The sequence below is a fragment of the Sprattus sprattus genome (genome assembly GCF_963457725.1).
Source record: "Sprattus sprattus genome assembly, chromosome: 18".
Classification (NCBI taxonomy): Eukaryota; Metazoa; Chordata; class Actinopteri; order Clupeiformes; family Clupeidae; genus Sprattus; species Sprattus sprattus.
In genome coordinates, this window is record NC_137916.1 from 9,798,869 (window position 1) to 9,811,366 (window position 12,498).

General features: G+C 40.6%; 1 protein-coding gene across 1 annotated transcript; it reads right to left on the minus strand.

Annotated features, from left to right (window-relative positions):
• Positions 1-2,087: 2,087 nt before the first annotated feature.
• Positions 2,088-11,737, minus strand: nmt1a (N-myristoyltransferase 1a). Its single transcript, XM_080856825.1, has 12 exons — positions 11,627-11,737; positions 6,918-7,017; positions 6,415-6,559; positions 6,166-6,284; positions 5,888-5,979; positions 5,516-5,632; positions 5,225-5,395; positions 4,965-5,073; positions 4,653-4,823; positions 3,934-4,101; positions 3,605-3,742; positions 2,088-3,359 (listed from the first exon to the last, which is right to left on the minus strand). Exons 1-12 carry the CDS (start codon positions 11,734-11,736, stop codon positions 3,339-3,341), a joined length of 1,461 nt encoding a protein of 486 aa, XP_080712951.1. The 5' UTR covers position 11,737; the 3' UTR covers positions 2,088-3,338.
• Between the last annotated feature and the right edge of the window lie 761 nt (positions 11,738-12,498).

Sequence of the window (12,498 nt, forward strand, 5' to 3'; positions counted from 1 at the left end):
CTCATGTGCCAACTCCCTAAAACAATTCTGCTAAACTATAAGCACAATTATCTGCTTTAGACCCAGATTTCAATTGTTAGCCACACTTTCTTTAAAACACACAATTATCTGCTTTAAACACAGATTTCAATTGTTAGCCACACTTTCTTCAAAACACTTCACACAATCCTCTCTTTTTTGCACACTTCATCACTGCCAAAACCTTGTGTTCAGACCGAACACACTGCTATTCAAATTGCAAAACTTGCACCTCCAAGGTTGTTGTGCAATTTGAAAGCTAAGCTTTAGCAATATAAGGGCCACAGGAGAGCTCCTGGTTTGGAGAACAAGTGTTGGCAACATTGAAGTGTGAGGTGATCAGAGAGGCAGGGGAGTGAGAGTAAGAGGAGGAGGACGAAGAGAACAGGATGCAGCCCAATTTTCTTGTCCTTTTTTTGTTGACTGTACTGGCCTATATATTGTTTGTTCTGTGCAAATCATTTACACATTCAGTTATGTTCGCTGTGATGTATAGGCTACAGCACTTTTGGAAAAAAAAATATATATATATGTTTGTTGTTACTGTATATTTGTGTTGTTTTATATTTGAGTAAAAACATTAAAGTTATATTTGACTACAGGAGTAAGTTTACAGTAACACTGAACATGAAAATGCATAATGCTCCTGATAAGGCCTTCATACTGGTGTTTTCCCATTCATAGTAGTGTTTTCCATTAAGAAAATCAGTGTTCAATTGATGCTTAGAAATGTCTACTCATATGATGGTGTGTCATTTGAAAACAAAATACCCTTTTGAGGGGACATAACATTGTTTTGAAAGCAAAGAAGCTTTTGAGAAAATGAGGCATGCTTTCAAAAAAATGCGTGTATGCAATTGAGAAAACACCTAAACGAAGGGAGGCCTGAACATGTTTAGCTTTATAGTGCCTCCTACTGGAAACATGGTTCAATTAATTATCAGTGAAGCATTTTTTATCTTCTTTTCAATCTCTGGAAAATCACTCTACAAACATTTACAGGGCTAATTTGGCAAACTGGGATACTAGGAAGAGGAAGCAGAAAAATGTATTTCCCTGAAGAGGAAGAAGGAGAACTGATGAACTTTCATTTTCTCTAGTCTTTGTGATGTGCCACAGCTGGGACAAAATACATTGCTTGCTTACAATCAGTTTCCTTTTAAATTACTTTATTCATTATGGAGACGTATTATGTTTAGTCTAAACCCCAATTGATTTCTATTGGAAAAATGGCGATTTTCATAGATGTAGAAGTGCAAGGTCATGCTATGTTGACAAAGCAATTTCAAAATCAGTATAGTGATTATTTTAGAGATTTTGAAATTTCGAATGAGGTGTTGTCAATTTGCCATACAGCTGCTAGACCTGTTCGCAATCTCTAGCATCACCTGAACCACGAGGTCATAGGCACTCGAACACCCTTATACTCTCATCCAAGGAGACACATTCTGAACCTACACTAGCAGCACAGGCCAGACTGCTTTGTAAGTGAGCATTTGAGATGTTCCACTTCCACAGGCTACGGCCTTGTGTCCAAGTTTTTTTTGTATCTTTAACCTGTTAAATAAATTATTTTCACAGTTTATAGGAGATGAGTAGGCCAACCCAGTATCTTATCTGCAGTCTTTGACCCGCTCTCCTTCCAGTTAATTGACAGAATAGTGAGACTTACTTTCATAGGATGTAGTTTCTAAATTATATAGTTTAGGTAGATCAATACCATGAAAAAAATATTGTTTGATAATTAAATGTATGGTTCCTAATTTATAGTAGTATCAAGCTCACTGATGCATAAGTACCGTAGCAGGATCTGTGTATTTCACAGCGTGTGTGTGAACTATCTGAAGGCAATATATAAAATAAAGGAAGGTTTAAATTATCAAAGTAGCAGCTTGAGGTTTGTAAGGTTTAGGAAACAAAGATTCATAAGAAAAGCCCTCACAATTTCTAAACTTTATTTAGCACAAAAAAAGAATCACCTGCATCTTAACATTTGTCTCATCTGTAATGCTACAGGACCCGTTTTCAACCATTCTATCCCAAAGCCCCCCCCCCCCAAATAACCCCAAACAAAAAAACTATACTGTTTATAAAACAAATGCCAAATCTCTCCCTCCCATCCCAATCAATGCATCCATCCCCAACAAATCCCTGACATGAGAATTTAATTCTCCAGAATACCAACACGGCTTTTAAACTCATCTGCAACCGCTATACCAAAAATACCTAACACGTAGCCTATCCAGTCCCACATCTCTACCATTGCCATGTTTCCGAGTCTGTTTTATTTATGGTGTTCGCATGTATTATTCAGAGGGCTGGTCTAATGGCATACAGTAGCTAGCAGAGTGGGAGGGGAGAAGCCACACAAACCAGAACACATGTCCACTTATGTCCTTGCCTGCCACACCCACCCATAATTTGGGCACAATTTGCAAAGAAAAAAGTAATAATAATTTTTTCAACTTTTAACAACACAATCTCCATGGCAACACTGAGATTCAGGCAGAGGGGCAGTGAGGGGAAGGATTCAATCCACGCTTCGAGACAGAGGTGAGGATAATGCAGTCACTGACAGCAGCCCTTGTCATGTCCCCTTTGGATGCTTATCAAATGTATTATGCTTATTCTGCTTCTCTTTTATTATTTACTTTTTTGATTGTTTTCCTCTAATGCTCATTTTGAGGAAAAAATGACAAGAAGTTCTCACACTTCCTTGTTTTTCTTCTTTTTTATCCTTTTTTTTTGCAAAAGCATCTTCCTTTATTTAGAGCGGAAGATTTCTTTTCTGTTGTGTGTATGCATGTTAGAGATTAAGTGTAGCGTACATTTATGTCAGAATTACATGACTTCAGATCCAAGTGTATGGGCTGTTGATGGAGACTTGAACAGTGTGTGTACAGTGCGAGTTTGTTTGTGTGCGTGCATTGAGTGTTACAATCTTTAGAGACTTAAGATGTTAGAATAGTCCAATGATGGTAATTACAATGGCTTCAGGTCCATGCGTATAGCAAGACAGAGAGAAAGAGAAAAGAGACCGAGAAGAGGAAAGAATTTAAGACAGAAAGGAAAGAGCGAGAGGAAAGAGGAGACACCCCTGCCTTCCCCAACTTTCAACTGTCTGCTTTGTGGCAGTTGTGCAGGTTCTGGGGTCAAAGTTCAAAAAGTAAAAGTGGGCGGTGGTGGCTGGTCGTTCCTTCGCAGGAAGTCCATCTGTAGCATCACTCTTGTTGTCACTGTGGATGTCATTGCCGAGCCTTGCCGAGACACTCAGTGGGAGGGGGGTGGAGGGAGAGGGGGGAAGCACTGGATGGGAAAGGTCACTGCAGTACCAAACCAACCTGAATTAAAAAAAAAAAATAGAAAAGATTCAATTTTATGAGCAGAAGCCATCCACATATAAAACTATTTTTAACAAAGGCTACCTGTCTCTTTCTTGAAAAAAAAAAAAAACATCTAGTAATACACAAAGAGATAGACAGAACTATGTGGGCAGTCTATGAAAATACACAAATTCATTTTTCGATTTGGTTACATCTCCCACACAGAGAAAAGAGACTGGTACATTTAGGTGGTGATAACACACCTTCTCAGGGCCCATGCTGGGACACTTCCAATTGTACAAATAGTACTGCAGGTTCCCATCTCCAATGCCAAACTTCAGCTTCTCCAAAAAGGTCTTGTTCTCCATCAGATCCAGTGCATTGAAGACATCAAACCCTTTCTGTGAATCAAGTAAAACAAACATTTAAAAAAACCTGAAACCAAATAATGTCCAGACTGTAACTGATTTATTGCTACAATGTAATCGCTGACATTTCACACACACACACACACACACACACACTCCCTACCCACACACAGGCCCAACCCAAACACACAGGCTCTACCCAAACACAAATTCAGAGCTCTCACCGACTTGGCGAGAATGAGTGCATCGCTCATCAGGTCAAGCAGTGTGCAGGTGGTGTGCACGTTGTAGAAGGAGTAGGCAGCCTTCAGGCTCCTGTGTACTGGATGGTTCATGATGGTGGAGGGCAACGTGTAAAAGCTGAGGAAGTCAGTCACCTTCCCATCCGAGGTCTGTAAACAAACAAAACTGTTTCGTACACAGTCCTGGCAGCAAATGGGAAACAAAGTGGCTTGGACTGACCAATGCATTATTCTAGCCAATCAACACATTACTTGAGGAGCACGGAATGAAGAGGTGTGATCTGAGTGGATGTTAAAATATCAACAACCTTTGCAGACTGTACCTTTAAAGCATTATAGATTCCTCACCGTAAAACACCGTTTTTCCATCCCATTTTAAAACTAAAGACATACTGTAAGCACCAATTCTAAAATTCAGAGGCCCAACAGACTATTTCACAATAATTCTACACAGTCTAGTTACGTTGTTTGAACTAGCCCTTTTGGCATTTGTTTATATTGTTCTGAGACTGAAAAGGGGAGGGCTATTGTTTTCATTCATACAACAGTAGCTCTAGAAGGTTTTCTTTTTCCAACAAAAACAAAACAATGCAACCCAACAACCTCTGACATAAAGGAGGGACCAACATTTGAACCAGAGAATTATTTAAAAAAGGGTCATCAAGGGTCCACGGGTTCATCGAGGCCTGATAAATCCTTACCACCACTATGTATGTGTCGATGATGTTCTCCTGTGGCAGTAGCCAGTGCTCCACCTCTTCCAGGCTCATGACAGGGGCCAGGTGAAACTGGCTCAGGTACTCGAGCAGGAGCCGGTGGACTCCAGGGACATCTTTTTTCGTCATGGGGCGCAGACCAGAGCTCTTGGGAGCCTGGGAAGAGAGGGTACAGGGGTTAAAAAAAACCACACACACACAAGTTGTTTCCTCTCTTTCTACGATGAAAATGTGGAAAGTGACAAACAGCAAGAAATTGCACTAAGGGACTCTCCTTGACAAGGTACCACAGCTTACCTCTGGCAGACGATACAGTTTCATGGTACGTTGCATAGTCATGTTCCGGCTCAGGTGGGAAAACTTCACCTCAATCAGTTTACGAGGGTTTAGAGATCGATGCCAGTACCTAACAATTACATACAAAACCCAATCAGTTAGGTGGTTTGCTACACATCTGAATAGCCTGCTTCATTCAACAAATGTTTTAGGCAGAGTGCTTCATATGTGAATGCGAAAAAAAAGGTTTGTGTGTGTGTGTGTGTGTGTGTGTGTCTTACCTGCAAGTTCCCACAGGTTTGGGCAGCACCACCCCTGCAGTGTAGACGGCCTGGAAGATGCCCTGCTGGTTGACCCGTCTGGTGATCTCTCGGATCAGCACGGGAGCGACACGCTTGGCGCGCAGCTTCTTGTGGACACACAGGAAGTTGATCTCCACCATATTCTTGTCACTGGGAAGTACAGGCGTAATTGATGTGTGTTTACAATGACAATTGAGGCACAAATCAAAAGGCACAAACAAACCCTAAAGATCAGAGGGTCAGTGAGTGTGAGTGTGAGCACACACTCACTTTTCATAGATGCGAATATTGGCTGGGATGGCACTAATGAAACCCACAAGCTTCTGGTTGGAGTCCACCCTCACACCACAATGCCACTGGGGCATCCAACCTGGGGGTCGCAGAGCCCTGGGAGTCCCCAGGAGAGGTGGGCACGCAGACGGGGGAGAGTGGCAAAGATGTGAAAGAAAGATGGAAAAACACAATCCATAAATGTCAATACCCCCAATTTAGCAGAGCGCTACATTTTCCGTAGTAACATGCATATTCATACAACTGATTCTGGTCTACTGCCACCTGTCAAGCGTGTGTTCTTTAGACTCATTAGACAATAGGCCACAGATACCAGTGAAGACACCAGGCAGGACAGTCAGACCAACTCACCAGAGCAGGAAGTCAGGGGAGTAGTCGAAACGGAACATGTTATCATCATCCTCAACGTAGTTCTCATTCAAGAGGGTATAGAGCTCCTTCAACTGAGAAACCAGGTGGACACAAACACAGCATAGTGAGTGCCCCCTGACACTTAGTCAAGCTAACTGAATACTTGTTTTGGTAAGCTTTGCTAATGTCTTTCTAATCAGAGCAAGACTATTTGAGGTCAGACAGGGGCTGAGGTGCAGCAGAGATTGGAAGGAAATTAGTTTCTCAGGGTTTCTCACCACGGCAGCATTTCCCAGGTCCAGAGCATCCCAGCTGAAGCCTGTAGGAAGGCTGTAGGGCTCCTCTCGAATCTGGTCCTTGTCTGGCTCGATGGAGCCATGCGAAGTCACCACCTCTCCTAAAAAACAAAACAATCAAAAACATCAAGAAAAAGAAAAAAGGGTCAGGCTTAGCATAAGCACAGTGAGTAATGCCAAAGTGGCAAGTGTTTACGCCGCTACAGAGACAAGGAGGAAAAACCTGCATACCTAGCTTGGGCACAGGCTGTGTGTCCCAGAACTGGTAGCTTCGACGACTTGCCTCCTCCATAGTTTTGGCAGGACCTTGGCCTACGGAAAAGAGCTCAATGGCTTTCTGTATCTCCTGCAGTTTATCTGCGGGGAGTGAGTTCACCTTCAGAGAGAAAGAGAGGAGTGCCAAAAAATACATTTTTTAAATAAACGTTCAAAAGGTCTTGCCCACTATGGTTGTAGCACTGATTCCGCTGCAGGTGGAAACATAACCCATATAGGCCTAAACTACGGTACACTCTTCAATCAAATTTCGATTTCAACTCCCAACATTAGCTTATCAACCATGTACGGCCTTCAAAAAAAGAGTGTAAATCTGTGCTTACACAGACAAGCCAGTCGCAAAGACAAACAACAGAATATACAGCTCATTAAAGCTGTCCTTATTCAGGGTTAAGATCGCACCAAAACAATCATGAAGATCTACCAGTTAAAGAACAGAACAAGGTTGAAGGAGACACCTTTGCCAGCGGGTCCTGTGCAGGATCCTTTACTGCAGACTTATCCTTCTTCTTCTTCTGTTTCTTTTTCTTCTTCTTGGCTCCACTGTCACCCTTCTCCCTGGAGAGCGAGATCACACATTTATATGAAGGACATCAAATCAACATTGTTCACTTCTTGTTTGAAGCCCAACCTTCCCAACATTGAGTCAAATTTACTATGGCAACATTATAACTGAATAATTTGGCCACTGAACCAAACTATACAACAATGGCAATAAACATGACGCCTGATAAGGCAGACGTGATACCATAGACGCATACACAAAAAATAAACTGGCAAAACAGGCCACTCAGTATTACGCAACGCAAGTGTCTGAAAGACACTAGATAAAATGGTTACATCTTCATGAAGATGAGGATACTTGTGTGCAAATGTGTTGGTCAACAATGTACGCAAAACATTATTCTGAACATTAGGGGTGCACGATTCAGAAAATGTCACGATTCGATACCGATTTTTAGGCTCACGATTCGATTCAAATTCGATTTTCGATTCAAAAAACGATTCTCAATTCAAAAACGATTCTCGATAAAAAAAAATTGATTCACAGTATGTAAATGTTAGTGCTGTCAAACGATTAAAATATTGAATCGCGATTAATCGCATTTGTCATAGTTAACTCAAAATGAATCGCAATTAATCGCAAATTAATTAATCGCAATTTTTTTTTTAATGCTCTTATCATGGAAAAGTGGATTGGCTTGCTTTATGCAATGTTTTATTTTATTGAAAAACAACATTGCCAAACAGGGCGGTACAAAATAAAATTATAAAGTGCACATTTCAGACTCCTATAGTGCAGTTAAACCATGGCTTAATATTTTCTTTTTTTCAAGTTTGCTGTGAACATAGAAGTCAGGCCTCTTATTTCAAAAACAATGAACCGTAACAGTTAGCCTAGGTTACCAATAAAAGGTAAGCCTACTACTTCTGTGCTTTCAGCCAGCTGCCTGTTGACATTTTTTTGCGAAGCCAAAAAGAACATTAATCTTAATCTTTTTTTTTTATATGAATCGGTTTTTGGAATTCTATGAATCGATTCTGAATCTGAAGCACTTGAATCGCGATACGAATGTGAATCGATTTTTTTGCACACCCCTACTGAACATAGGACCTTTCATTCATTACACAACCCGCTGTCAGGAATATATTCTTGTCCAACCCTAAATAATTTTCCCAACTGTCTGACATCTCTTTAGAGGCACCATCTGCAATTTAACCGCAGCAAATGCACAGGGCAACTCTGGAAATCAAAGCAAAACAAAAGCAACTACATCAAATAAATAAATACATTTGAAAGCTTGACACTGTCGGACAGATGGCAAGCAAAGTAAGAGCCCCAATTTGGAAGAACCTTTGACTGTTCTCATTTGCAGTCTATTGGATGGATCTAATCTCAATGCCTCCAGCATCCCTGCTACTTTGGTATGTGACACTATGTGGGAACAGCCTCAGGGCTGAGGATAATCCCCCTTTACAACAGTATATCAGTTAAACTACTGGAAAGTGTAGGATGGCCACGTAAAATAAACAACAACTACAAAAAGGAAGGACACTGTGTTAGGCTTCATGTCCTTGTGAAAAGGCCAGATCAGAACAAGCATTTTGTCTGAAGTACTCCAGACTAGTAAAGAAGGACCTCTACAGTGTGGTGTTTAGTGTCAGACAGACAAACACACAGAACGTTGGCAAAGTACAAAATAAAGTATTATGTTTGCACAACCTAGAGCCACATCTGCACTGAAACATTTATGTCTGGCCTGCAGGTGGTGCTACTCCTGCCTTCACTGTCAGATTACTATGAACATGTATTGATCTTCCATTCCATTAAAAGCATGTAGCCTAGATAAGCTACATCTCCAATTGTTTTATGACAGATTTGTCTAAATGTTGTACTAAAGAAACAGGAAATGTGTAAGGGCACATAAACAATAGCCTGTAATGTGTAACTCTCTGACTTCCACTTATCGTCATAAATGTCGCAGTAAGGTGGTGAAATGGGTTAAATCATAGTGTCATTACAAATCAACTACAGGTCATTTTGACCAAGCCATGTTAAAAGGGGAAGCTTTTCGTGCGATCTAGGATGAGGGTAAATTAGGATAGCCTTCATCAGCACTTTAAAAAAAAAAGAGAGAAAATATGACTTTCTGTTGGACTTGTTGACATGGTTAAACTTCAGTACATTATAACATTAGCACAATAACACAAAACACCAAGAGCAATAGTCTGGCAATGATAATCCTTATAGTTACCACAGGATATTCAATATCACAGTCCTACATATATAAAATGAAGTAGAAGAGGAAAATACAGGTATGTAGAGCAAACTGATCAAATTTAAGAATCTGGCAAAGTGAGAGTGGAAAGAGACCGCAAACAAAAGACCAAAAAAGGATGGAACAGTGCAGAACAGGCACAAACAATATGAGCCAGTCTGTGAATACATGCCAGGATGTTGCACAGGTGCTAACCAAAAACAAAGATCGCAATAACCTATGCAGTTTGCATCAGTGCAGTTGAAGATAAGTGACGAAAGTGTTTTGAATACTTATAGCTTATTATTTTTTTTCTTTAAACAAGTACACCCCGCCTCTGGATGTGAGTGACAGAAGACTTGAACATACTTACTGAAGAGAGCGCGCTAATCCTATTAGTGTCCGTGGGGGGAGTGAGGACCGGGCACACAGTTACACCGGTACAGATGGTGTGTCACATGACTAGAGGGTACTAGGGGGGCACTGACTTCAATGTAACACAATAGGTAACAATAACTAAACAGCCCTCCATAACGACATTTGTTCGATAGCCTTCCACCAGCACTGGGACATAATCTATAAGAGTATCCCCCCTCGGAACTAAAACGAAAATAGTACTGTAGCTTTAGCTTAGAACTTGGCTGTGGATCTGTTGACATGTTGTAACACTGATGGGTAAAGTCCAATGAATAATGAAAACAACACAAAAATCCATAGAAGTCTCAACTGATTTCTTTTTATCAGAACTCATGATTATCGGAGAATCGGGAAACCGAATTTGGGCAGAGCAAAAGAGCAGCTTTTGGCTTGGGCTTACGTTACACGATAACTGGCTAACGGTCTCATAAAGGGACCGTTGTCTAAGGCATGCCACGATATTAATTAAAACCTATGTATTATACTGATAACTGTTGATGGTAACATTTGTCAAATCCAAAGCTAGGTAGTTCACAATCATTTAAGAAAAACACGATTTTATGATGTTTCTCGTGGCTAATGGAAGACACCAGCTGACATACTTTTGGCAGCAAATGTTTAGGTTGCTAGCTAACTAGCTTCCTTAGATAGTTATCCAAGCCAAGTTATCTGTCAGTTCACTAGTTCACATAGCTACAACAGATTAAGCCTAAAAAAAATAGCTACTGCAGATACAGGTAAAATAAACACACCATAATATTGGGATTGCCATTTAACTGACGGGCGGATTTCACCTCGCAAGTCAGCTAGCCAATAATATCGCCTTCAACATTGTTAACTAAAACGGAGAGGCCGCGCATGACCTTGACTAGTGACTACGTTATCATAACTAACTGAACTGGCAAACCTTTGCCTAATTAACTACAAAATGAATTAATATAGCTTTCAGTGTCTACCAATGTAACGTTAACTTAATGTATAACCCCCACTGGGTAATGTTAAGCAGCTAGCTTTATTTCTCAAACAAGAAAGCAACAGTGTGGAAGCTATCCAACTAGCCAATGACTGGCATGTAGAAAATGTTATGGGATCTGCCAGACACGGACGCACATCTTGGTCTTGGTCACGGACGCACATGTTTGGTATATTGAACATTTCATAGTGTGACAATGACGGACTGGGTTTTCTTTCTCAGTGTGAGATACAACATTGGCTAACCAGCTTCAGAAAACCATAGACTGCAGACATAAGCACGTCAGAGCTGATAATGGTCTGGCTAGCTAAAGCTGACCCGATGTCACCAAGCTCACTAGCAGTTTAAGGTAAATGGTTAAAACATAATTTGTGCTAAGCACATGACGTTATCATAAAACAAACAGTCAGTCTGCCTATGGTGAATCCATTCACTTGAAATCAGTATTAATCATTAGCATACTAGCATGAATTTCATTCGTTTCTAGAACACTGCCATGTTAATATCACATGGTTGGCTAGCTAACGAAATTAGCCATCACGCTAGCAATTTACTAAGGGGGGCAGTAGTGAAGATGGCTAACTAGCCACCTTATTTCAATTTGGAATACGTAAGTCAATTGGTTGTGCTTTCAATTTCCACGTCGCGTGGCATATTCATATTGAATTGAACATTGGGTCATGCCATCACGATGCAAAAACCGACACAACGCCTTGTTTTGCGTTCTCTCGTTGATCCCTGCAGAGGTGGGATCACTACACAGCACATTTCAATTTCTCCCATCTACTCAAGTCCACAAGAGACAACGATATACAAGTCCAAATCCCACATATGGGTGAAACCAATCTATGCATAAATCGGCCTTCAATATCACCGTCTGACCAATATTCACATAAGAGGCGTGCTTCCTCGGAATTAGGTTTCCCCGAGACCTGCTGAGATAAATCCCTACTACAAAAGCTTGAGACATGCGTTTGCCACATTTTCAGCTTGACAGCAAATATAACTGCGCCCTCACCCATCATCAAAGTGATGTTCTTCATTCTCGCAGTCGCTGCAGTGTCCATGGTCTTCTTCTATTTCTACTTCTTGCTCCGTCTTCGGTGCTGTCTCATTCTCATCCGCCATTTTTAACCAGGAAGTAGGAAATTGGTCTTGTGCGACTCGAAGAGTCGAACCCACGAAAGATGGCCTGTCGCAAAGGTGGATGGTACATGTAGGCTAGTTTTTTGCAGGTTGAAAATACCCTGCTGGGACTGCTGTACAAGGGATACGGTGGTGTAGATATTTTTTTCATTCTATTAAATCATTTTCATTTAAGAAATAAACCAAATAAATCGGAAAGGTATAACCTGAAGTCTATAAATTCATTAAAAATGTCGGCCTATTACTTAAAGGCATGATTAGGCCTATCTCATCCCCCAATATCTCAAACCCAAGTTAAACTGGATTAAACTAAACAGGCTGGAAAAAAAGTTGCTTCCACGAAATTAGGCTCTCGAGTAGCCTAATAAGTGCAGAGCTGAGATAATAAACTCATTCAGAAAAACGGTGCATTTTTTTTTTACTTTTCAAGTGAATGCATTAAGCTACTCTTCCGTAGGATTTAAAAAGTTTAAAATTGACAATATCAAATGAGGGGGAGGGGGTGATGTACCTTACGTTCATTGGATTTCCAACTCTGGAATAAAAATTATTGTAAAATAAATAAATAAAATGATATATTACTTTCTAACTATCAGAGCCATATTAACAAACGCCTTGCCTTGTAAAATGCCTTGTAACTTCCCATCCTGTAAATATGCTGTGCTGCTTTTGTTAACAACAAAATACAACTCTTATTGTCACTAGGGGGAGGTATAAGACAACAACTGGTTTCAGTACCTCACA

Coding starts and splice junctions, on each gene's coding strand:
- nmt1a (XM_080856825.1), bottom strand. CDS start 11,736: ATGGCGGATGAGAATGAGACAGCACCGAAGACGGAGCAAGAAGTAGAA. Junction 5,980..6,165: donor ACCTGGGAAATGCTGCCGTG/GTGAGAAACCCT, acceptor CTGGTTTCTCAG/TTGAAGGAGCTCTATACCCT. Junction 4,102..4,652: donor TCGACACATACATAGTGGTG/GTAAGGATTTAT, acceptor GTTTGTTTACAG/ACCTCGGATGGGAAGGTGAC.